Genomic DNA, 26,836 nt, shown 5'->3' on the forward strand with positions numbered 1-26,836 from the left:
CTCTGTATGTTTTATATTCATAGATCTCCTGCCCACCTTTTAATTTAATATTCTGAATGCTTAAGTGCTCCAGCATTTATGGCTGTTAGCAGATGCAACCGGAAAATGGAAATAAATCTCCTGTAGTTTTAGGTGTGTGTGTGTGTGTGGATGAGAGTGCATTAGCGCATGCATGTGCAGTGTCGAACAGATTAATCGGTCGATTATTTTTGCAGTTAATTGGCCTTTTTCACTGAAGACATTTTGACTTGTCACAGCAGGAAAAGCAGGTGCGAATAACAAAATTAATGACGGTTGAATTCCACTTAGCTGCTTCAGTTTCGGGGCCCCGGTGATGTTCACTGTCACACTGTCATGACTTACTGGGACAGAGCCGTCATTAGTTTTATTAGTAACACCTGCACTTCTTCTAATGTGACAAGCCAAAACGTCTGCAGTGAAAAAGGCTTGTTTTTTCATCTATGAAATGTCAGAACAGGAAAAACAGCTGATGACAAGTTTTCTGCTGATGTTTTCGAAACATCTTTTCACCATATGCACCGTAACATAACCCCCCCCCCCTTCATATTGCCTATTGGCAGTTTCACGGGTTGACTATAGGACGATCTGACAGTGAATAAGATCACACAGCTCCTGGAACCTGGCGAAAACCAACACAGGCCCTGGGTTTGAACCCAGTCTTCTTGCTGTGAGGTGACAGTGCTAACCACTTCTCCACTGTGCTACCTTGTTTTCCTGATGTTTAATGTTTGATAAATATGTGGCTGAATGTGGCTCAAATGTTTCCACTTCAGCTTTTCTCTCAGATCTCTGTTCTATGAAAAACCTCTCGTTGCTGTTCATACTTTGCACTTTTGAACTTTCCTCCAGATCTCACCTAACAGCAGTTAATCTAAATAACGATCCCCAAATGTTATCACACTTATTTTTCAGCGACCTCCTTTTAAATTTTGACCTACCATACTTATCGTTCAGTATATGTGCAGGAGAGCAGTTCTTCTGTGTGAAGGTCGGCTAGAAGAGCACTTTATTCTGTTTTCTCTTCACAATAAGTGGGTTGGGTAATGTATGTGTGAGCATCTGACCACTTGTGGACTTTACTATTGTAAAGCTTTGTGTAGTGATGTTGCTGCGAGCCCAGATCTCAGTCAGTGATAGCAGTGATGGCCATAACTCCAAAGATAACACTACAAAAATAACATTTATAAAAGAGAAATAAGAATTGCTTTAATATCTAGAAGAAAAGAAGAACAATTTTCCCAAAGCTGTGATTTTTCTGATCGTCCTTTAACACACAAAATAGTTTCCTCCCAGCGGGAACCACCCACCTCTTTAATTGAATTCAGAGTTAGGACAACAGAAATATTTATATCAGCTATATCACTATGTTGGTTCCTGTCATTTCAAAGTAGAGAGAACTGAGTTGTCTTCAGTTTTCTGGTTGTGAATGAAACATTTCAGAAGAGAATAACAGACGCCTCTTTTTTTTAAGTCTTGAGTAAAGAGCCTACCGCTGTTTGCTGAACTGTTTTGGTTATTCATATGTTATTTGCACATAATATCAGATGTTGTCACTACAGATGCTCCGACAGACAGACCGTAACAAACACCAGAGAGGCACATGGGTAAACAAACCATGGCACTTGGAAAGCGCACATTCCTTGCCCCTGTCTGCTCTCGTGTTCCCGGCTCGCTGTACGTGGCGTGCGGACATATGGTGACCATCTGGGCCGACCCAGGGATGTCGGAACATTGTGACTGGGTGATATTCTGGGGCCCGCAGGTCGCGTTAACCCCTTCAGCGGCGAGCGATTGGGGCGAGAGAGGAGAGGACAGACGTCCGACTGTCATTGCGAGCTAACGCCGGGGCAGTCAGGCTGGGAATGGCAACGTGAGAAGAGCTGCAGCCTGGCTGACACAGAAACCCTCTCTGCCCACCAGCCTCTCTCTCTCTCTCTCTCTCTCTGAGATGTATCCTCACATTCACACTAACACAAACTTTGCACTTTCACTTCCAAGGAGAGCCCAGGTTTTATCAGAGATGTCAGCAGCTTAACATTACTGAGAAAATAAAAGTCCAGGGGCTTGACATTTTCAGTGATGATGATTTGTGCCTCTGTGGTGTTGTCCTTCCTTCACCTGGGAGCGCTTGTTTATAAGACCAGCGTCTCCCTGCAGAAAAGAAACATCATTGTCTATCTCCTTGCAGAATTAGCACTTTGCATTTATGAAAAAACACTCATTAGCTTTTCTTGCAGGGAGTTAGACTAGAAGATTGACACCACTCACATGTGTGGACTGTTAGTATGAAAAAACTGTAAGCAGCCAGCTAACTTAGCTTAGCATAAAGACTGGACACACAGGATAACAGTTAGCCTGGCTCTGTTCAAAGGGAACAGATATATTTAAAATATCAAACTGTTCCAATAACATAAAAACATATGAACCTCCTAAAGTTTCACCGTGAGTAGTTGAAGGCGGTGGTTCCCAAACTTATTAACTCATGTCCCACTTGTAAATCTCAACAATGTTGGTGACACTGGTTGAACATTCAGGACTTAACTTAAAGCAGGGGAAGCTCAATTTTTCTTTTTTGATTGATGGGTGGTTGTTAAAGATAATTTATTTACATTTACACATATATTTGTGTTGTTTTGCAAATGCATATTTCTTGGCCCACTTGCAATACCTTCAGGCCCCGGCCCACAGGTTGGGAACCACTGATTTAAGGTTTAAGTCGCACAAATTCCCAACCTTCTCTGTTGGGACGGTTCAGCTCTGATCTGCAGCTGCTTGTCTATGCAAACACATTGGTAAAATTAAATCCCCAGCCTTAATGGGTGTTCCAAGCAAAGGCTGCACTCCATTAAGAAAATGCAAAGAGCTCTGTTGATGAGTTTTATAATGCAGTGAGACAGGACTGTACAACTGCAGAAACCATTTTATCATCCATTGTTACGATCCGTAGGTAAACAGTCGAATTACCCATTAACATTGTAACGTCTTTGAAAAACACAGTGTGCTGATAAATTATGTTGCAAGTCGAGTCACATCTTAATCTTCTGTTTTTTCTAGTCACTTTCCTTGAGGCCAGGAAGACAAGATGACTCCTCAGAAGGACAATGACTGTGAAGCTGAAAGATAAAAACATGACTTCCTGGCTCTTTGTCTCTTTCCCGTGCTCACAGCTTCCCCTTTACAATCTCCACACATCAATCACTTCCCCTCTTTTGCTTTACATGTCTGCCTCTCTCTGCATCCTTCAGGTCCATTGTAGTTCATCCTCATTGTTCTTTCACACTCTCTTGATCATTTCTGTCGTGCTCTCACTCTTTCATTGTGCGATCAGAGCTCTGCAGCCCTGCTGGGATGTGTGAAATCATTGGAGGCTAGCCCCTGGGCTCCAGCCAGTCACAGCTGTGTAACCTCAGCCACTTCCCAACCTTCCACGACTGGCCGCGATGCCCCGCAGCCCAGTGACCTGCGTGCACGCTGCGTGGCCACATCAGCCGTGTCGCCAACCTTAACATCAAGACCAAGTCATATCGCCCCCAAATATAGAGCTGCCAGTCCAAATCTGCGTGGAGCTTTTTGACTTGCGTCACAGCTACTGTCTCTGTTCAAAAGTGGATTTTCATGCCTTGCATTTTAAAACATCATCAGAGGAGAGCAGCCCGCCGTAGTGAATAGATTAATAAGTGCGTTTTTTACTAACCTGTAGCACAAAATGACCATCTGCAAGGTTGTTCATCACTACCACCTTCATTATCTGGAACTGCTTCCATAATTTTTTAGCTTTTCTATTATAGTCATTTCTTTTTGGTGTATAAAAGCAAAATTAATGGCTTCCGAATCCAGTTTACCAGCAGCTCTGTTCATCAACTGGATGAAATAATATAAGTGGAAATTTAATTTGACACTGTTATTAGTTCTTAATTTAAAAACATTTTAGTTACTGCGGCTGATGTTTTATCTCTGCTTCAAAAAGCCACAATATAATGATATTCTAATAACATCCAATAAAAAATTTAATAATCAGTAGAAATCTCAAAAGCAGAAATAGTCAATCATCTTAGTCTCCTGCTTAGACTTAGAAACTATTAAAACTTCAGCATTTTAAATACATCACATCTCAGCTCAGGTGACACTGAAGTGAGGTGCACAGGTGTTTACAGTGCTCTCTCTCTGATTGGTCCACTGACAATGGGTGGAGCGATGCCAGGATGTCAACGATCTGTGTGGACTAATACGAGTGAAAAGGTTTTCCTGCCTTAACGTGTGTAGGTGGACTACAGCCACACTCATGTCACACATTAATTTCACATCAGAGTTATTGGATTTAACCAGTTTCTGACTTGCAACCTGCATTCATGTCAACATCTGAGTCATAGTTATACAGCTCGTTCGACCTGGTGCTTTTTCTACGAAACCAAACAAACATGGACGCCTCTCATCAGTCAATCACTCAAGGATGTTTTTAAAAGTAATTACTGCAAAAATCATCTATAATAGTCAATATTAAAAAGCCTTAAAAACCTTAAAAAGACAAAGGGCAACTTCAGCATTTGACTGTGATGATCTCTCATGGAGGACAGTGTTATGAGCCGTTTTTTTATTTTAAAAACTATGAAGAAACCGGTATTATGATTAAAACATTTTCAAGATATCAAGGCCTACTCACAAGCTTTTTCCACAGTTTTAATCACATCTCACAGCTTTTTAAACAAAGAAACGCTATCCACTGAAAAAGTCTTTTTGATGTAATTGAAAACTGTGGAAAAATATAGAAAGCAGACCTTGAATTTATTCATTAATTTATGTATTTTTCTCTTGTCTTTAAGCTCTGTTGTTTACATTATTAAAAGGATGCTGGTCATTTCCAAGCTTCCTTAGCTTAAGGGAGAATGAGAGCTGGTTTCCCAGAGGCTTCTGTGGGAGGTTGGACAAGTTTGACAGATGTTTTGCTTATTCCTACAGATTCTGTAGCAGTCATAGATTGCTCCGTATCGTTTAAAAGCTTCCCATCGTTTGTTGTGTTGCTGAATCAATAATGTTGTGGTTGCTCTGGAGCCAGAGGAAGTTTAGGATCTTGCTGGAGGGCACTTTGATATGGCCGCAGGGGAGGATCATGTCCGAGCCCTCTGTCTGGGGGACAACCTCAGTAGCCAGAGGCCAGTTTGTGTTTTTCTGCAGCCTCGCAGCGCTTTTTTCGGCTCTCAATCGAATGGCATTTTGGAAGAATTATCTGATCGATAAATACAGGGTTTTAAGGGATTTTTGTTTGAGATACAGTGACTGATGCAGTGTGAGAACATCCTGCTGAACACAGAACAGATCAGGTTGTTGTACGGTAACAGCATCCTAATGCAAGCTCGTTACCCTTCCCACAGGGCACGGGATCCAAATGTCAACATTGCCGCTGCCAAATTAGAGTCGTGTTCTGTTTGAGTACACATGGAGGGATGGGAGGGGCTGAAGGGCTGAATGGTATCAATCCATCTCTTTACACCTGGTTTGCTGTGTGAAATACTCAGACTAGGTGATAAACAGGGCCAATCCTGTGGGGGAATCCCAGAGGAAAGAGTCTCCTCCACACTATTAAAAAAGGTGTAAATTTGTGATCACTTCCCACCTTGAAGCTGACCATTAAATCAGTCATGTGCTATATATAGCTGTAATGTAATGGCGCTATTTTGGGACCAGGAGTAAATCAGTGATTACAGTACATTTGGGATGTTTTCCATATGTAACAGTGTCTGATTTTATTACAGGATCCTGTGCATGCTGTGTGCAACATTAAAGGATGCTGCTACCTTAAAACACCTGATCTGCTCTCCATATGCAGCAGGCCGTAGTAGCATCACGCTGCAGTATCAGTCTGTGTAATCCACATAAAAAACCTCCTCAAAATCAATCAGGAAATTCTTTTAAAATGCTTTTGGATTGAAAGCGGAAACGCTGAGAGGACACCCCGCTGAAGTGAGGCAGACAGCCCAAACAAAAGGCTTGATGTTAATCCTTATAATGTGACTGCGCCACAGTACCTTCAGCAGGATACTGATCTGCTGCTGGACCCTGTAGGGCTGACTCACATCTCATACTGTCCAGAGGTTTTTGCTCCAACAAGCACAAACTTTTAAAAGCTTAATATTAACCCTTTAACATGCACTTCTCTCCTTCTGGTTCCCATAAAGAAGGGAGAGACGCTGCGTCCCTGTTCAGGGGCTGCATCCTTCGGAGGCTGCATTTGACGACTGATTGTGTCACAGCAGCATTTCGAAGGCTCCTCCAAATGCGGCAGAGAAATGCACCAGAAATCAAAACAAGCAACACCGACACAGACAAGTACTGGGTTTCAGCTTAGTTCAAGAGCTAACAGTACAGCTGCTAAACCCACAGGCCTTAAAACCTTAAGTTTTTAATGGAAAAAAAAAATTGTGTGTTGTCAAGGTTGCTAGGTGACAGGAGTCACACTTTGTGACACAATGGTAAAGGCGGGCACAGGTGGTGACACAAAGCAACAATCCTCTGTAGACCAGACCGTCTCATTTTGGTTCAGGAACACAGTTAAAGGGAAATTAGAGTAAAATTCTTTCGACCTGGTGCATTTAAACGTGTCTCTGAGTCGAGCTGATGCTTCTGTTGTAGACATTTTACTCAAGTTCTTTCCAAATGAGTTTGAATTATAGAAAAATAGATTTTTACATTAAGCATTTCAAACACACTGAGCCTGACAAAAAGGAAGCACAGAGAGTTTGTAACCAGGCTAATAACTAAAAAATCCAGCCTTGGAACAGAACCTTCCTCAGCTGTACATCATATGTCTAGAGAAAATGGGAAAAAACGATTTAACATTGTTATGTATTCAATATTTTTGTGTTAAGCTGCCTTAAAAATCACCTTTTCCCATAAGCCCTGTACATTTATGTTGAATTTTTGGGGCCATTCTGTTGCAGTTTTCTGGCTCTGGTACAAAAAGATGACAAACGCATTCATACTCTGCTCTAGATAAAGTTTGAACTGGCTCGGTGGTGTTTCCGAGTGAGGAAACAGCTGTCAACGAGCACAACACCAACACCAGTTTGGAAAAACAGGAGATGTGGGCAACGACTCAGGTGTCTCCTGAGATGATTTCTTCCTCCTTGTCTTTGAAATGCTGCTTATCAAAGATTAAGGAGGTACTGTCGCTGATGGCTAAACCGTTTTTATACTTTTTTAGCTGGTGGCTTTTTTATCTGTTGTCACCACAGTTGGACTAAAATATTCAGTTGAAGGTTTTATTCATGCCAGAAGTTATTGTAGGATATTAAAGTTTTATGTAAACAATATGGCCGAGTAAATCTGCTCCTAGATCATAAATAGTGAATTACACAGTAGAAAATTCAAGTGGAAATGTGAGCTAAGTGTGTGTGTTTTCACAAAGGCCCTTTTACTTTGTCTCTTGATTTTTTTAGTGTCTGTGAGTAATACCACTACATGAGTGTGTCTGTGTGTGTGTTTGCATTATCATTTTCAGACCACTTAGTGCTGACCCTCTTGGACACCCAGTGTTTTTCTTCTCGTCGTCCCAGCTCGTCACACACAGGCTGGTATTTGTGTTGCGTCTGATTACCGTACGCTGTCTCCCTGTCTCCCCGCCTTCCCGCCTCCAGTGATTGGGATGAGTCAGGCGGCTCCATTGAGAACATAGACTGAACCTCACACGGCAACTCAACCGGGGACTGGAGACCACTTCTGAATATAAAATATCTGCATTAAAAAACAACAGACTGACTGAGAGACAGTGGCGTCGTTGAAGGCACAAAGAAGGCTGTGTGCTGATTTAATTTGTGCCATGATATGGCCCCGTGCTCTAGATGGAGATTGTAAATATAGTAAGGCATCTGGCGGGCACCTGCAATCCATCTGGCTTGGCGTGATAAAGGTGCCTGAACGATGAAGGATTAGGCTTCTCATAACACTGATGACTCCGGAGCCAGATTAAGCAGCAAAAGAAAACAACCTGCGAAGACTGGCAGGCCACGTTCGCGTGTTGTTTTTGCATAATGCTGTGATACAGAGCATATGGATTTATCACATTAAATTCCGAGTCTTATTCTCGCTCCAGTTCACTCCAGTTAAAGTTGTTTCTGATGCTCTGTCTGCTCGCTCGCTGTGGATCCTGCACAGGACCACAGAGCTGTTTGGAAGGCCATCTGGTGCAACACCTTTCACCCTGAAACAAATATGTCTCACGTGATTGGTAATTGCTGTAGACATTTATTTTGCTCTACAAGCGAGGCAGTTTAATAGTTTGTGTCTGAAAGTGTGGAGATAATAGTTATCAAGGAAAGCTTAATGATATATGCCATATGTCAGTTGGCTTTAGCCTGCATTCCTGTGCATAGATTTCATGTTACTTTCCTGCAGGCACAGCAAGTTGTGGAAAGTAACCAAGCACGTGTACTTCTGCTTCACTGCATTGATCTGACTTTTCAGATTAAGATTTAACATCAAGAATCTTAAATGAGCTTTAAAAACACTGCCTTGTGAGCTTGTGAGTTCCACCACAGAGACATTTCCCCTCTAAACTTTTCAGGTGGTTTCATGTAAATAACTGTCAGTAAAAGTTTAGAGAAAAGATCAAACGGTAGATATAAATTTGCTTTGCAGAACTTCTTTCCTCTCCCTAATCATCTCACGACCCCTCGGGCTTACCTTGTGACCCTCTGAAGGGGCCCAGTCCTTAAAATGGGAGCCACTTCTTAAACATACTTTTATCTTTTCCTGCTTTTGCTTTCCTTTTATTTCTCTTAAAATGACTCTGTATTGATTTTTATACACCTAATTGCTTTATTTGTTTTCTTCCCTTTGAAACCTGGTGTTTTTATTTGTCTCGTCTGTTTTATTTTGCCGTCTTAGTCAAGCATGAGGTACATTTACACTACTTTTATCATGACAAGAAGGTGGCCACCAGACTGTCAGATTGACACTAATTTCACCTTTACTTGGAGATATTTGCGTGATACACAGAAAAACCTTGTAGTGCTTGAAACAGAAGGCCAAGGGCACACACAGACAAATTGAGAAAAAGGCTGCAGCGATGCATCTCAGAATATGCAAATATGTCAAGAGGAGAGAGTCTGCAGACGTGCAGAGAGGGTCATAGGAAGGAAAACAAAGGTTTAATGTCAGTGAGAAACAGCCAGTTTGTAGCAGATGGGCATTTGCTGCTAAATCATTCCAAGTAAACACATCTGCATGTGTTTTCATTACATGGCCGGATACATTTGTTTGTTGTGATTTATTTATGAGGTTGTGAGGGCTCATCTTGTTGAAAGATATTACACTGGAGGAGAGGAGGAATGTTCATTGGAAACAAGTGTGATGGAAAGAAAGTTGATCACTCGAATGCTAATAAAAGTTTGGAGAAGTGTTCGGGTCAGCGAGCAGCAGCTGAAGAAGTCATGCTAGCAGCCCTGCGAGACTGAAGCGCTCATTACACACCAGGAAGCCAACTGGGATTGGTTAGTTTATGATGCCTAATGCTGCAGTCATGTCATATGTTATAGACTCGTTATTATTGAGTAAGAATTGAGTGATGGACAAAAAAAATAGTCTCAGTTCAATATTGGATTTGAAGATATCAGGAGTTTCTGTCTGCTACAATATCCCAACATCCTATTTGTAATTCCTGTGCATGGGAAACTGGGATCTTTCTGAAAGCTCTTATATATCTGACATGGTGTTAGATATTGTGTAAGCCCATATAAATGCAAACAGTCATCAACTTGCACTAATTTCCATCACCCAGGTGACTGAAAGGAAAACAATGGAGCTAACTATATGGAATAATGTGTGAAAGTTCTCCCCTCCTTTCCACTCTGTCGTCATTGCATGGACGCAGCCATATTATCCTGACGAGACTGTAGACATTAGTTTAAGACGTGATGTTATCCTTTCACAAACTGCAACATATCACAAAATCTGTGTGACTCCAATGAAGGCCACCAGCCAGAAGGCTCAAGTCTGCAAGTTGCAACAGGGTGGGAGCTTTGACCTCACACCTTTTACATTCCTCATTCATCCTGGAAGTAGGGGAAACTGTGCCGTGTACCTTTTTCATATAAAGATCAGGCATCACTGAATCCCCCATCCTCACTGAGTCATCTCGTGCACTGATAACATTTCCCAGAGAACAGAGCGACTTCTTTCTTAGAATGAAAGACACTATTTCAGCTCCTCCTTTATGTCTGATGTAAAGTAGACTCAAGTTAGGTTTTGTGCCACTGAACTGTTTTGAATGTGAGGCAGAAGGTTTATGTTCGGCTTTGATCTTCAATGAGCCATGTGCGATAATAACTGCTGAACCTCCGTGTCACCTCTTTTAGGTGCAAGGGTGCAGGGACTTCCATTTAGAGCTGCTCTCACACTGTGTGAGAAAGATAATAGTAGTTCTCTTTCAGACCCTTTGTGTGTTGTCTGTCTGCGGAGCGAGCGGGCAGACACCCAGCACTGAAAGCCAGTGAAATAAATGTTTATAAGGGCAATGCTAGAATATGGCAACCACACCAAACTGAGCTATTATCCATGATGTAGTAGGTGCTCGCCGGTGATTACTGCAGACTGGAGTTCCACATATACAGACAGCTGGTGAAGCCTGATATAATGAATGAAAAAGCACTTTATTTTGTATATAACGCGTGTGACCAGGACATTCATGCTCGTGGAAGGCTGGCTGACTTTTGCAGCGTCAGTAAGTGCAAGTATTAGTAATTTGAATTTGGAATTTTTGGGGGCAACTATTAATCTGCTATTATGCTTTTATTTTGTTTCAGTTAATATCAAAATTGCTCGGCCTCATTAGCTTCCTGTGTCACCTACATCCTACCCATGTAACGATGCTTTCTCTAATGCTAGATAGCCATATATGTGTTTAGTTATTAGTAATCTTACTCAACTAATCAAATGAGTTCTCACATAAGCATCTGAAGTCCTAAAAGATTATATTTACACAGTGTATTATAAATAACTTGAGTTATTATAAGTATGGGGCAGCTACCTACAGAAGTAACTTGTTTGATTTGTATCCAGCCTAATTATTTTTCATGAGGAGCTGTCAATACACCCGTAACACACAAGAAGGTTTAAAAGCAAAACTACTTTAAAGTGTAACGTTTGCTGAATATCAGCCTTTTTAGACAAAAGTGGGAATCTTGCTGTGGAAAATGTCACGTCTTTTTCACTGTGTGATATTCTGAGGCGAGAATAGTCGAGTCAGTAAATAAGTATAGGCTAAGTAAGAGGACCTTCTGTTTGGAATATTTACCACCCACAGAATATGTGTCCCCAAGGTCAGGCGTAAATCTCCAGGCTCACAGATGCAATTTTATACTTTATTTATTCTATTTTGAGGTGGCTCTGTGCATCTGATGTGGGCAGGCTGCACAGTAGAGAAGCCTCTGAACTGCATCATTTCTAGCTTTACTTTAAGCATCACAATATTACAAAAGAAACTAAAAAATGTAGCAAAACTTCAGTTTAAATATAAATGTGCACGCAGCTTCAAATTTGTTGGCATGATTGCACACAGATAGGATTCAACATAACATTTGTGTTGCCATATGGTGAAGCCTGATATATGCATATACATGATTGTGAGATAGTATAACTAGTTCAGCTGCTGACGTCAACAAGCCATGTGTTTCATTATTCTGTATAGATGAGACGGAAGCTGCTGACCAGCTGGGGAGCCACAGAGCTGAAACCACATTTAAAATGCCTACGCCTGTACACCGTTGCCATAAGTGCACAATGGGACTGTATATGAATCTGCTTTTTCCCCACTCACATCATTTCCCCTGCTCTTTTCTTTTACTGCTGTGGGCCACCACCAACAGCTGGGTCGTGGATCTATGGCTGACATTTGCAGTTAGCCTGTTGGGTCGGCTGTTTAATCATTTTGGCCATTTCACTGCTAATGTGGTCTGAGTCCCAAGTACATTCATTCATTATTGATGAGAGATTAAATGTCTCTGTGGTATACTAGATGCAGCGATTACCCAACTGAATCATCCTCCTATGATGAGATGCTTTTTGTTAGACGGCTGGTCATCCACATGTATGTGGCTCTGGGGCTTAAAACTCACTGAGTTTTCGTGTGTATGTGCTTCTTTCTCCAGCTCAGCCAATCGCTACGCTGTTAGGCAGCAGTCGCCTGTTGCCGTGGCAACTACCTGTTAATATTCCGGCAGAGTTTTCTCACTGACGAGGGGAGACCGCCACTTTCTCGCTACAGAAAATCAATTGGACATTCCTGGAGAAAATAAGGGAGTTGAGCCATGTGGCTGGGGCGAGGATGCTGCTGCAGCCCCTGCACATGTCTGAGGTGATGGTTCACAGCTTCAGTGACCTCACTAACCTTGACTTGTCATTTAGAGTAACTGGGGCTCAGTGCATGTGGCTTACTGCTAATCAGGATGGTATCATCATGATGTGAGCTTTAGCTCTTAATGGCCAGTCATTTTTGCAGAAGCGTTTTTTCTTTGGCAGAGATTTCTCTGGAGGAGACTGTTCAAAGGTCAGGTGTTAAGGAATTGAGCTTTCTCTTCTCTTGAATGGTAAGGCCATTTAGGAGGGATTAGTTGTCTGTCATAAAAAGGGATAGCATTGATCACGAATCCCATTATGCCCACAGCTCGATCTCAAACAGTCCAGACAATCCCATCTCACATTTCTTTTGTGAAAAGAGCTTTTTTTAAATGGTTTCTTTTCTCATACAGGCAGCAGGGAAATCTGCATACTGAGCTATTAATTACATTCTCACACACATGCATGGACTGGCTTTTGTCGCATTTGTGCAGCCATGCAGAGCCAGATAATTAATTTCTCAGAGCCATATGTGGAGCTGTAACGATGAGTTGATTAATAGGAAGTAATTGTTAACTTCACTTTTCAAGTAACAATCCATAAATTTACTCATTCAGATTTCCCAATTATGAGGATTTCCTCCTTTATCTTATGTGACAGTAAAAATGATCTCTGGGTTTTTCACTGTTGTTTGTACAAACAGGTTTTCTGACATTTTGAAAAACAAACCATTAATGAAGAAAAGAACCTGCAGATTAATCAGTCATTAAAAAGCAATTTTTAGTTATAGCCCTACCTATACACCAAATAATATCAGTATTTCAGTGATGACCTTGTTTTTGCAAACTAGACAAACTAGAAAATTACATAATATAAAGTCTGGTGCGACCATTTTTATCTGAATTCAGCAGCAGAGGTGCAGGGAGAGGTGAGGTGTTGCCTCTGGCTCAGAGAGAAAACCTAAGAAGGATAATAAGACTTTTTTTTTTATGAGTAATGCACAAATGCTGAAACTGTCTGGTAGAGAACAGCCTGAATTCAAAATGTCAAGGTGTGCCATTAAACCTGCAGTGTTTTTCTCAAAGCAGAATTCATTGTGCTGTCACCTGTGAATCTGGTGCACAGTGCTCCTGAGGTTGGTTAAATGTGTTTGGGGTGACTCTTGGATTCACATTCATCTCTGTGGATTTTGGGAGTTTTTTTTCTTTCTGTTCTGTCAGGCTGTTAGCGCCTGTGAAGCTGACTCGTCGTGTTTTCATTTCAGTTGAGGGCTCACACGCTCCTTTGTCATCTGAAACCTTTTCAGAAACTTCTGGACAATGTTGAAAGTTTAGCGTCACAAGGCCCAGAGTCAGTCTGGTTTCTTGAATTCCTAAATATCTGAATATCGTTGAATATCTGAAGTTACAAAGTTTTCAGATGATATGTTGAAGGATAAATCTGTCAAGTTTAGCTCCTTGACATTAGCCCTTTTTGTACAGCTTGTTCGGGGCAGGAGTGCTGTCCCTTCACCATTCTGTACATGAAAAACAGAACAGGGGCATTGGGGTTACAACAATAAGCTGTTTGTGTAAAAGGGAGAACCGACATGGTGGGACAGATCCCAACTAGCTCTTTCCTACTGCTTACAGTCTTTAAGCTAAGCTAACTACTGTTTACTATTTCCTCTTTTACACTCCAAAAAAGCAGCGTAGAGTTAAAGTAGATGGTGCAGCACAGCTAATAAGCTACGATAGCTACCTCCATTTTAGACTCTCCAGCTCTCAAACGTCAGCAAACTCAAGACCTTTTTCATACACCATGAACTCACAGTTGAAAATACACCACGATCCCACTTAAATGAATTTATTTTGGCGGCAAGATTTCACCATTGAAATACATCCAGGTCAGGTGTTAAGGTCTTATTCCTCAAACACACCCCACTGAGCAAGATGCGTTTGGATAACATAACATGGGAAGTGAATTTTCATCTCTTTTTGACTGCTGAGGTGCATCCTATCTCCCACTGTCAATACAGACAACCAGCTCTGTATATCTATGAGATGTGGACTGAGGGGATCTTGCATTGTCTGTGTTGTTCCCCCACATTTGTGTCATTTGTTCTCGAACCATTTTCAATTCATCAGGCTCGTGTAAACATAAAAATGTGGCTTCATTGACATAGTGGCAGCTGAAGGCTTCAAAGCTGGATAGTATCAAAGAGTGGCATCTTTGTTCTGCAGTTTCAGGCTGTGTGAGTTATTAATTGCCTTGATCTGGGCCGTGTGGATTTTTTTTTTGCTTTATTTTTGCGCCTCTGCTTCTCTTAAAAAAATCATTTTCCAAACCTTTTTCTCGAATGATCTATCCCCGTGCAGAAAGCTGTCCTGTGTGTGTGTATCCCTGCACGGCTCAGTATTCTCTACATTATTTATGATGACTTGCATGAGCAGCAGTATTTCTGTGGAGGTGACTCAGGGGAGCTGGGTACACTGCTTGGAGCTTTAAAGTAGTCTTGTCCCCGTGACCCAGTCTCCATCCTCATCTGCCTGTCAGCCATAGAGATGTAGGGAGCCCCAGAATAGAAAACGCAGGTTTTATCTGTTTGTCTGGGATTAGACTGTTTGTGAAGTGTACGTATTTATACTGCTGAGATCATCCAATTGCCTCCGAGGTCACGGAGAGATGTGGTTGACGTGACAGAAATATGAGGTTATAAAACACGCCTGTAATGCCTCAGAGTCTCATGTTGCTTGTCATTTTTTAATCAGACGTTTGTGTCAGTGTCCCCTCTTCCTTGCATCCCTGCCTCTTCCTTTTTTATTCTCCGTCTCCAAGGGGCCAGGCTGGCTTCTTTCTCACCTCTGATGTTTATTACACAAACACCACCTAGGATCAAATATTCCTACTTTTTTTTCCTATGTGGAGAAGCCAAGTGTTAGTGAGAGATAACATGTAGAGGGAGTGGGAGGTGAGGAAAGAGAGAGCTGCAGACTTGTTTATACGTCTTGATCTGACAGGATGAATAATTCAGCAAAGGGCTCCCCAGCACCCCAGAAATATATTAAAAGAACAGTTTGGGCAGTAGAAAAAATAAAAGTCAAGGGAGATGAGGTTGGCTAACAGCAAAAGATGGGAGGCTGTGATTACAGAGAGCACTGTGAATTATTCAAACCTGTTTCCCCCACCAAAAAAAAAAAAAGAAGAAGAAACACACAAGTGCAAAGTCTCCAGCAGAGGAAGCTGTGAATGCCAATATGGTTTTAGTGATTAGAGGAGATTTCTCTGCTTCTCTCTGGGACGGGAGATGGAGAGGGACTGACAGCTTCCTTTTTACCAGAGGTCTGAGGAATTCTTGCTTTTCTGTTTGCCGTCAGCCGTTCTGAAGTCTTCTTTCAGAGTTTTAACTTTGCTTTCACTTTTTTCTGCTTTGCTGTCCCCAGGCGTTTGCAGTGCTGAACATAGTGCAGGGCAGAGCTGTTTACTCCTGTTTAGAAAAACATGCTTTACTCCCAGTTTAGCAGTATAAATTCCTGGAATCATGTTTATTCATGGAGCAGATGTAGTCGACCTTATCACCGTTAGAGATAACAAACTTAAAGCTGCTGGAATCAGTGTTTTTAAAAGTAACAATTAGTTGAATGGCTACTTGTATGTGAGAGATGTTGGTTCAGTTCAGCTGCAGTTCTGTCTTTGGGTATCAGGAAACAAGACTGTTAACATTTCTATTGCAGTTTCACAGTTGTTACACCTCTAATGAACCCACAGGGAATTATTATGCAACTGCAACCAATGACCAAACCCTTAAAGGAAGTGACACCTGATAAGTTATATTCAATTTCCCAGAGCCACAGCTTGGAAGTGACTGCTAATTAGCATGTAGCCTTTCATTATTTCATACTTGTTCCATTGTCTGACAATGGAAACAGAAACACATGTAGCAGCTTTAAATACGGAGAGGGGGAGAAGCAAACAGATAAAGAGCTGAAACTGGCTGAATGTAAATATGTGGTCCAGCCATAAACTAGGTTTTGACCTAGTCTTGTTTTTTTCATGTTGAGGTTACATAAAGCTAATTCCAAGAGGATTTAAATTACTACATTCAGTGTGAAGCAGCTGCTAAAAAAAAAAAAAACTTTCCATTTTCATTCAGTTACCAGGTTTTCACCTTCCAGCAAATCCATCAGTGCTCTCTGGAGAGCCTCTCTCCTCTTTGCACTACAGAAGCAGGACAAAACTGTAGAGCAAAACCATCCATTTTTGTTTCAGCATCACATATTTCACTGAGGCGATTCCATGTGAGACACACCCTAATACCAGCTGCTCCATCAATACTGCTCAGTGGTTGAACGGCAATGGAAAAGGCTGTTAGAATAATTATTGTGGGTTCTAAAAAAAAGCCGACCTCCCCGGAAAGGCTGTGGGAAGAAGAGGGAGCGGGACTCTGACTGGGGAATACTGGAATTCTTGGGCTGGACACTGTGGGAAGAGGACATGGTGGGAGGAATCCGGTGCTGGAGACCTCACTGCCTTCCTTTCCATGGAGGGAAAACTCCTGCAAAATGAGACTCATGAGCCTGTGTCTGCTGTATGGGTCTTTTGTTTTATGTGCTGGCATCAAACACAGACAAATTGACTGAGTTCCTCCATGTTGTAATTACTATTTGTTGGGGAACCGGCATATCCCCATGCGCCGTGTCATTAGGATTAGCACTCGGCGGGGTATTGCTTTCCATTCTCCTGTAGCAAAAAAACTCAATATCCCGTCTGTCACAAGCCATTCTCTGCAGCGAAACAAAGCCTGGCTACAGTAAGAGCACGTAAATGGATTAATCCTCTTCAGCCAACATTATCTGCTGCACCTTGTTTGTGGGGGGGGGGACACAAAACACACCTGTGATCACTACAAGATGTAATGTAAAATATTCAAGGTCATTGTTTGCATTTACAGCTTTGAAGTAACAAATGTGGCTCGCAACCTAATTGGCTCAATTAGAATTCAAGCTGTGAAGTAGAAGATGGGTGTAAAGTCAAGAGGAGAGTGATATCGAGCTGCAAGAGGGCTCAAATTTCACTGAAGAGACGGTTTATTTCACAGATCATAAGCAGCTCTGCTAAAATTCTGCACTTTGAGTCGTGTAATTAAAATGTTCAGTCGGAGTCTGTATTCATGCCATCACCTGGGATGGTTTTAAAAATCAAGAGGAACAGTGTGTTATTAACCTGCAACGTTGTCTCCATGTTTAATCCTTTAAACAAATGTTTGCTCTCTAGCTGCTGCTGTGTGTGAAATGAACGGGGCTTTTTAAAATCCAGTTTACTAACTCTGTTCTGAATATACTGAAAGTGCTAATTTGTGTTTTCCCCTGCTCCTCTACACCTTCTACACTTTGCACCCCCCTGTTATTCCAATTTGACATCAGCATAAAGTGAGGAGCTGAAATATGATGCTGAGGAAAAGTTTTGGTTTGAACCAGAAAGGGATACATAAGTCTTTCCTCTGTTTGACCTCTTGTCTTTGCTCTGCACTGTCTGCAGGTGTGCTGAGCCTGCCGGAGAGTCTGAACCTGCACCGGGACCAGCAGCGCTCCGGGAGGGGCGGAGAGGGTCACGGATACACTCAGGCCGAGCTCCGCACACTGGAACAGTCGCTGCTTGCAACCCGGGTGGGCAGCATTGCCGAGCTGAGTGAGTGTAGTTTCACCAAGATTATGCAGTAAACAGTATCAGGAGAGTTTCAGAGGATGTAAACCCAGTTGGAGAGAAACAAAATATAGAATACAAAAGCCCTAATTTATTCCTCCTTATGCATGCAATGAGCAGAAAATAAGTTTTCCCTATTCTGGCATTTGAAAAATATTTGTGATAAAACACAGAGTTAGTTTCCCAGATTTTCTCCAGAGCTTTCAGTCTTCAAGATGATTTGCAAACACCTGTTATTTACTTGTAACAGGTGGTTTTCTATGTGGGAGGGGTGATCGTGAAGATGGTCTTCAGTGGTTGCCATACAACACTATAAAACTACTCTGTTGCATGTGAAAGCCCCTCATTAAAAAAAGTTAAAATAAAACAGATACGTTTTGGCTACAAAGTCTCCTTAAACTAGATTAACTTTATTAATTTAATTACACTTAGATTGGACTCTTAAATTAGACTTAAACTCCATGGAGCTGGTTTGGGATGAACTGGAGGTGAAAACAAAGCAAACAGTGTCGGGATGAACTGTCTGAACAATATTTGATTTCTATTGTAGAAAGAACGTCATGACTGCATGACAGCTGCTGGAATTAAGATTAATTCTTTATATCTTTATTATTTATTTGTTCTACACTTTTCACTTCAGAAACTCTGGGACATCACTGTCAATTTCAGCAACAGCTGGAAGAACTGAGGTGACCTGTAGTTTACATCATACAATAATATATAATGTCAACTCTGAAAGTCTGAGGTTGGATCACTGCCCTGATGAAGGCAAGATGATATGAAAAAAAGTTTGCAGAATAAAGTGATGTACTAGATTCTCAGTTGGCCACAAGCATCTTCACATGAAATGACAATTAGATTTCTGGAGTAGAGAAAAGTTTCAGAAATATTTTTGAGCTGCTGCTGAGACCTCTGACAATTCACAGTGGTAACTGATGACATTTAATTGCTCCCTGTGGTCTTTAATGAATGCAGACTACATTTACTACCATTTGGAAGTCATAACTGACCCGTTCAGTTAATATTGAATTCAATTTCTCAGCTCTAGGTTACATATTTTTACTTTTTTGCGTTGTGTTTTATTGTTGCACCTCTACTGTGCACATAAACCAGTCATAGACTTTCATACTGTTATGCATTTATTCCAACTATAATAACTTTAATATCTAGCAGCACATACAATCCCATGGAAACAGATGCAGACTGATCTTTGTTTGCTGAGCTGCTTGCTTTGCATTTAGCATAGGCTAAAACCTGCCTCCCTCAATCCTAAAAGCTGTTATTAGAATAATAACAGGATTTTATTAACAATCTGTACTTGGCGTACTCAGTTTAAAGGACACATAATGATCCTTTTAAATGCTCTTTTTGAACCTTTTCTATTCTGCTAAAATTAATTCGTATAAATTCTTGTGAGAGTTTAAAATGGAATTAAAAAAGTCACATTTAAAACATTAAATATTGACATGAAATATTAACAACTTAGGGCTGCAGTAATTGGCCAGCAGAAGCTAATGTTTGATGAACACCACTATGTATCAAACCTCTAAGTTCAGCAACCAGCACATTATTAATGCAGCAGTAATTGTTAGGGACATTAAACCTGATCTGTTCCATGACTTATTTCGTTATCCATTTTCCAAATAGCTCCATTAATGTGAAGGAGTGCACCTCCCCGTCCCTGTGGGCTGTCATGGTGGTCCGAGGCCAACCCCCCGCCGACACACACACACACACAAACACACACACACACACACACACACACACTACTCAATTGTCCGTTCACCCCTGTCTTCATCCATCTCTTCCTCCTCCCTCAACCACCGACACTGCAGCCAGGAACTGTTCTATTACAGCTGTTCTAACACCTGTTTATGAGTCCCGCCCGGGGACCTTTAAATCCAAGGTCACCGCCTCAGAGGCTTTTAACCTCAACTTGAAAGAAAGGGCTCCGCCTTTAACTCCGACACCCCCGTTCTACTGTCACCTCCACCCTCATCCTTGTCCTCCCCTCCGCCTCATATTAGATCATCCTGTCCCCCTCAGACATTTGTGCTGTGTGTGGCTGTGTGTTTGCCTCCGTGCACATTCTCCCCCTGTGGCACATTATAAACCACGAATTCACTATGCATCATTGATTAAAGTAACAATTTATAGTCTTTTCTTGTAAATGCCATCACCAGCATATGTGTTATGTTGCATTAGTGATTCATCCGGGAGGCAGTTTGTGAAAGATGCCATCCTGAACATCTGTACTGGCATGAAATTGCCTCAAGCAAAGATGATGCATTTACACTTATGGTAGCCTATATAATGACAAAAATAATCCTGTAACCAGCCACACTACTACTACTCCTGCTACGAAAATTATAAAAATAAGAATAAATATGGAGATATTCACGGATTGAGCCAGGAGCCAGAACACAGTGTGATAGTAATTAACTAAATTTGCCATGTTCCTTCTGTTTTAAGCTATTTAAAGGAATACTCCACCTGAAACCTGTCTTGAATATCAAGTACTTTTTCTCTGTAGACTTGAGAGGAAGCTCTGAAAAGTTTGTAGCTGGCTCACTCCTGGAGGATAGCAGCTGTTTGCAACTTGGTCTCACAGTAGTGAATTGTTAAAGTTAACCCACTTAAATTATGGGAAAAACAACCCTTTTTTTTTTAAACCATTCTGTTCATTCATATGCTCTGCATTTTCAAAAATACACCTTAATATACAGCTTTCATTTCTCGTGGTGAAACAGGTGATTGTACAAGCTGCAGGTGAAAGCTGTGTATTTAGTTGTTATTTTGGCAAATATACCAAAGTACAAATACACAGCACAGACATGGATCATGTTGCAGGAGTCAAAGGAGTTAAAGCTCTGTGGAGAGACTTTGGGATGAAAATACATGATTTCAAATTTTCTTTTGATGATTTTCAGAAAGTTGTGGGTAGTTATAGTATCAGAAAATGTATTGATTAGTAAGTTGTAAAGTCATAATTGTAAAGGGATTACTCTACTCCCACCGCTAATCACTTCACTCTTTAATTACTTTGTAAAAAATATGAAAATCTGACAAACAACAAAAAACTTCTGAGCAAGCAGATTTCCTGTCAGGTTGACTGTGTTTAGGTTTCCTCCATCTAACTGTGATATTCTTATCTTTCCATGAGCTACAGTCAAATTAATGAGTCCAATCAAATTCTGCAGTAACAGTATCATCAGGGGCTTAGTACCTACAGATTAAAGTAATCTGTTACATTACCTTCTACTGGGGAAAAGAAACATGTTAAGCGTTAGTACAGTATGTCACTTACAGGTCTGCTCACCCGTCCCTCTGCTCATTACAGGCTCCAGGTAAAAGGAATTTTTACTTGAATCTACAGTATAACAGGAAATGGTCTCATTACTTTAATGGAAAGAGAGAGATGTGGGAAATCTGTGTTGCACAATGATAAAATGCACACATAAGTCATAAGGCAAAAAACATTTTAACCCTTCTGCAGGCTGCTCATTATAACTGCTGAGATGCTTTGGTGAGTAAGAAGAAAGGAAATATGATGTAAATAACAGCAAAAGAACAAGATGTAGGCTTTTAGTAACGTATGTAGGAACTTTTCTGTCTGAGCAAATCAATTATTCTAAACATCTGCAGCAGGAAATGCACCACTAAGACATACATTAAGCTTAAAAGCAAATAAGTGAGTGCACCTCCTCTAATTGCTGTTTGAAATGCAAATATTCATTCCACAGCAGCTCTCCTGTGTTTACGCCTGCTAATGCAAACATATCAGTCCACAACATTAAAGACATTCTGTTCACGCACTCGGATCAGAAGGCTGAAAAAGCGGCGCCGGCTGCTGTTTGATTCCTGTGCACTGCACCGTGTGTGCGACTCCCTCCGCCGCGCTGCCTCAGCTGGGCTTCCTCACCTCCAGGGTCGGCCAGTCAAACGCTGCCAGAGGTCGACATGTGGCTCATAATGCAGTGGCTTCCAACCGCTCACAGCCATTTGGGGGATTTCAGTGGGTTCAGTGGCATGATTTCTGCCTCACGTTGGGTTTATGTGAACAGATTGATCCACAGTGTACGAATCGCTGAATAATGAGTGTGGATCTGCTTATCAAGTGTATGATGACTGCATTAAGGACGCCGCTTTTAGCATAACCCACCATCTGCCTTAAAGGAGCAGATTTGCTGCGACTTTTTAATCTCATTCCAGATCAGACCCTTTTTTTAACTACAGAAGAGTTATTTATCAAACAGCTGTCGTTGGAAGTGCTGCTGCCTGATTTGCACATGCATTCAAAGGCTGGTAATTTATGTAGTTTTTTTATGTATCCAAAACCTGATGTATAAGAAGAACACATGATCCACACGGGGTCATGATGTCAACATCTGTGTATTATTCCACAGCTAAACTACTACACTACTTATTCCTATTTGAGTGACATTTGCTGAAAACTAAGTTAGTAGTAAATAAAAACTAAGTTTTAGGAAAAAAAATTAAACGACATATCTTTGACCTGTTTTTAAAGATTTACATCAGAAACACAGAGATAATAAATGATCTGTGACAAAGGGGAGGAGTCAGTATCTAGTAGCTACTATTTTCATGGGATTTATGAGTGTGACTGTGTGTATTTCACTGGATTTGAACTGTTTGTGTTTAATCGTTATGCTATGTAGTTTGGCTGAGCACACATGGTGTTTTACAGCTATGCCCTGTTAAAAGATACAATAAAATACAAGTAAAATAACAAGAACAGGCATTAATAAACCAGATGATTGACAAGTTAGCTACACATTTTATTTGATTTTTAGGTGATTTTGCAGATTATTCCTTTAGAGTGCCGCAATAAACAGTCATCTTTCCCAGATCAGGTCTGGTATGGTGTTCCTGAAACATTACTCTGCACTGGATGAAGTATGAACCACAGCAGCAAAGATAAAATATAAGATGGCAATTTTCCAACAAGGGAGTTGTAGATAAATAAATACCAGTGGTTATTACATCTCAGAGAGATGTAGTGTGGTTGTCTGGGCTATGTGGAAATGGGTCCTCCACCACATGTATTAATAAAAGAAAAAAAAGCATGGTGGTCTGAAAGAAAATGTAATGAACCTGTTTTCAAAATAAATTTCAATGTAGCCCAACAAAGTCTGACTGCGCCTCAAAATCCTCAGGGGGAACACAACTGAGTTACTTCAAAAACAGTGGCTAAAAATAAAAGAACACACTCTGACCATTTCCTGGCACCAAATACAGAGGGAGTCTTCAGTGAGCTGCTAATGCACTGTGGTGATTTCACTCTTTTGATAAGACATTTACAAGTGAGCATTAGGCTGCAATTACCCTGGGATTTTAGGGGGATGTCAGACATATTAGTGTTATGCACATCCTCCAGAGGCTCTGCAGCAGTTTTTACATCTTTATTTGTTTAATAAAGAACAACCCAAATGAAATGTCTAGCCATGGTAGGCATGGCAGTGTCAGGCTGTCAGATGGTCTGGCCACCTCTTTGGTCCAGACTCAAATATCTCATAACTGTTGAATGGGTTCCCATGAACAGAGCCTGCTGACTTTTCCTCAAGCGCCACCAGCAGGCCATGAAATCTGGCCCAGATATTCATAGTCCCAGGGGGTGAATCGTAATTAATTCGGGGATTTCCTGACTTTCTATGCAATGCCAGTATCCAGTCAAAATTTGCATAACCAAAACATACTTTTGACCAAATACCTGCAAAACTAATGACACTAAACCTGTAGCTCAACATGCTTCACGTTTAATATTTTAACTGGAAGGCAGACCCCTTAACTCCGGTGCTGCTGTTTGTGAGTTTAACTTGCAAAAGAGATGCAGCAAAATCTGCACAGTCACGTATATGTCAGTACTGTAGATCTGGGCCCTCTTGGCATTAGTGCTGAGAGGAAGACAAGAGTCTCAGCGTTTGTGTTGCAAACTGATCCAGTGGGATTCCTGCAGAACCCAGGGACGCCAGGTTTCCTGTTTTTGTATGTTCCAGAAATCAGGTTACTGTCAAAATCTAAGAATAAGCAGATTTCCTAAGTGTATGTGAACGCCTACGCCTGCAGCTTCAATGTATAATGCAAAGTAGAGGCTGATAGAGGATGTCAGTCATCTCACTGGGGGCCTGGTTGATCTACGGTAATTACTCTAATGTCCATAATAAGAAATAATGTGCTAATGATAGGTTAATATAAAATGCTACACACACCACCTCTAATATCACAGCAGAGACTTGGAACAAATCGATGACAGGAAGCAGGTGTTTCACGGTCAGACACTTTGTCCCCACATGAAGCATTTAAAATCTGCATCAGTGTCAACACGTTCAGATTGTTTAAATTAAAATCAATTTGAGCCTATTAGCTCAATATATGAACAATAAACAAGATGGCTTGAAAGTAAAGCAGCTACACGGAGCCAGTTGTCAGGACAATTTCACACCCGACTTGTTCAGTAATTAATGGATAATAGAAGAGGCTGTTAAAGAGCAACATTCATCACCAGATCCATAATTTCATTCTTTCGAGGTGGAGAAATAAGTCTTTTATTTCTGAGGTCGCCATTATCTCCCTGCTCATCTCACGCGCTCATATTTCATGTCTTTGTCCAAGCAAAGAGAGCAGATCGCCAGCAGCAGGTTTGGACAGTTGATGCTCCGGGCGTTTGCACTTTTCCTCGTCTCCCCTGACACTCGGCCTTGAGGAATAACCGTCTTTCTGTTTGCCTTCATGTAGCGTGCACTGTATAGGATCTATAGGCGCAGAACTGACATATTGTGACCAGGTGTGACAGAGAAAGGCCATTCATCTGTCAGCGCAGCGGCTGCCCCGTGGGTCAGAGAGCAGCCACTAGGCAAATAAACGCCGTAATGTAATCCAGTGCAGGCCTCAAACAATGGGGCCCTCCATTCCTGAAGCTGGGTGTGCCTCCACCACAGAGGATGGCAAATATGTGAAGCATGAACTTAAGATTTTCATGAAATCAAACCCCATATTTGATACTGTTTATGCTCGGCAGTTTTACTCTTTAGAATAGTTTTTACTGGCAGTGGCGGAGTCCGTCAGTCCCATACTGGCTTCAGAATTCCTTCACATGCTGAGGAGGTTCAGGAAATGGGGCATGCATGTATTCTAACATCACTGTTTGTAATTTAATCTCATTAATATCAGCTTCACTGTTGTTTACTGTTCACTGGCTGCATCAGAGCTGTTTTAAGTTACTGTTAAACTGATCATCTCCCACTGTGTGCAGCATGAAATCAGACTGATGGCTGTAATCGACTTCTTTCTAAAACAGTGTGAGCTAAACAAATACACCAGTTGCTCTTCTGTTGTATTTAGGAACGAGGTTTGGTAGCATTCTATCAAATTATCAAAAATCCTTATAAATTCCTTCTTGAATCTTCTACCCTTCAAGGTTCTACCCTTCAACATCTGACACATTCAGTAAACAGCTGTAGCCTCATGTATTTCACTAGATACTTTACTCCACACAACAAGGTCCTGATTCACAACCATTAAATTATTAAGATGACGCGAGATGATAAGTTAACATAGTCTTTGCCTGAAAGGAGGCACATGCTTCAGAGAGCACTTGCACCAGCACATTTTAGTCGTTACTTGATAAATATTAATTATCTGCTCATGATCCAATCTGCTGCCCGTGATGTCTTTAATCAGCGACAGCAACAGTTGGCTAACGATGAGAAGCTGTCACCTCTTTAGTTTGCATTGCTCTTTGCTCGTAAAAAGAATAAGGGGAGATAAAAGATGTGGTAAGAGAATCATTAGCGGCAGAGCTCAACAGATCCGGGTCCGTTTCACACTGGGAACCAGATCCAGAGTGGAAGCAGCTATCAGAGCCCATCCCTCGTCATAGCTGCTCAACAGGTGTTTACTGTGGTATTAACCTGCACTTTCTGTTACCATAGTAACCACTGGTGTAGGCAGATTAACCAGGAGTGAAATCTAAAGGATTACAACTTTAAGATACATAGACTCAATCGTCAATGTGTCTCGATTGCATCTTTTCATATGACAACTAAACACATAATTATCACATATACTCTTATGAAGATCTGTTGATGTTTATCACAGACTTTCACTCGCTCTGTATTTTCTCAGGCTGACAATAGCCAGCTTGAAAAATGAGTCATCGTGTATTCTGCGGTGCATAGGCACAGAGGAAAAGTGCTTATTCTTCAGGGCTGAGTTGGTTTCACAAATGGAGGAATCCCTCCTCTCCTCCCTGCAAAGCTGCAGGAGTTGTGCTGTGCTTTGAGAAGGGCACAGAAAATTGCACAGCAATGGGATTTTATTTCTGTTTTTCCAGGAAGTGATTGCTTCCTGAATGCCTTGCAATAATTTTGGCTGAGGTGGATGTGAGCGTATGCTTACACTTGTTTTATGGCTATACACTTCAAATTTCTTTCCACAAACAGGTGTTTTTTTCTCATGATTAATGAGTGTTAAAAAACATACCCTTCCTATTCTACATTTCAACAAGGTTTCATTAATATCACTGCTTTTTAAAGCTGTGACTCAGACTACTCTCCCATCGTCTCTGCTCCATTATCCCACACTCACTTTGTGAATATGGTATAATGGGATAGATTCACACGCACACACGATCCGATGAGGCTCACAGTGAGGTGTTACATTTCATCTTGAGACCATCCATTCTATTCTCATTTTTCATTGTATTAGAGCTAAAATACTTCTCCTACTTCGCCATGCATCATCTCTCCTAATCTCATACGGTCTGACCCATTTCTCAGCATGACTG

At 41.3% G+C, this 26,836-nt stretch overlaps 1 protein-coding gene across 3 annotated transcripts in view; it reads left to right on the forward strand.

Moving 5' to 3' along the window:
- Window positions 1-26,836, forward strand: part of LOC139635356 (ankyrin repeat and BTB/POZ domain-containing protein 3-A) — a 162,236-nt gene that overhangs the window by 93,918 nt on the left and 41,482 nt on the right. For all 3 annotated transcript variants that reach the window (XM_071502572.1, XM_071502573.1, XM_071502574.1), the window contains exon 2: window positions 17,866-18,015. In XM_071502572.1, the coding sequence (XP_071358673.1) occupies window positions 17,866-18,015 (150 nt within the window). The remainder of the gene's footprint in view (window positions 1-17,865; window positions 18,016-26,836) is intronic.

The sequence above is a fragment of the Trachinotus anak genome, unplaced genomic scaffold (genome assembly GCF_046630095.1).
Source record: "Trachinotus anak isolate AG129_WGS33_773 ecotype Australia unplaced genomic scaffold, CSIRO_AGI_Tana_v1 ptg000018l, whole genome shotgun sequence".
In the NCBI taxonomy this organism is placed as follows: Eukaryota; Metazoa; Chordata; class Actinopteri; order Carangiformes; family Carangidae; genus Trachinotus; species Trachinotus anak.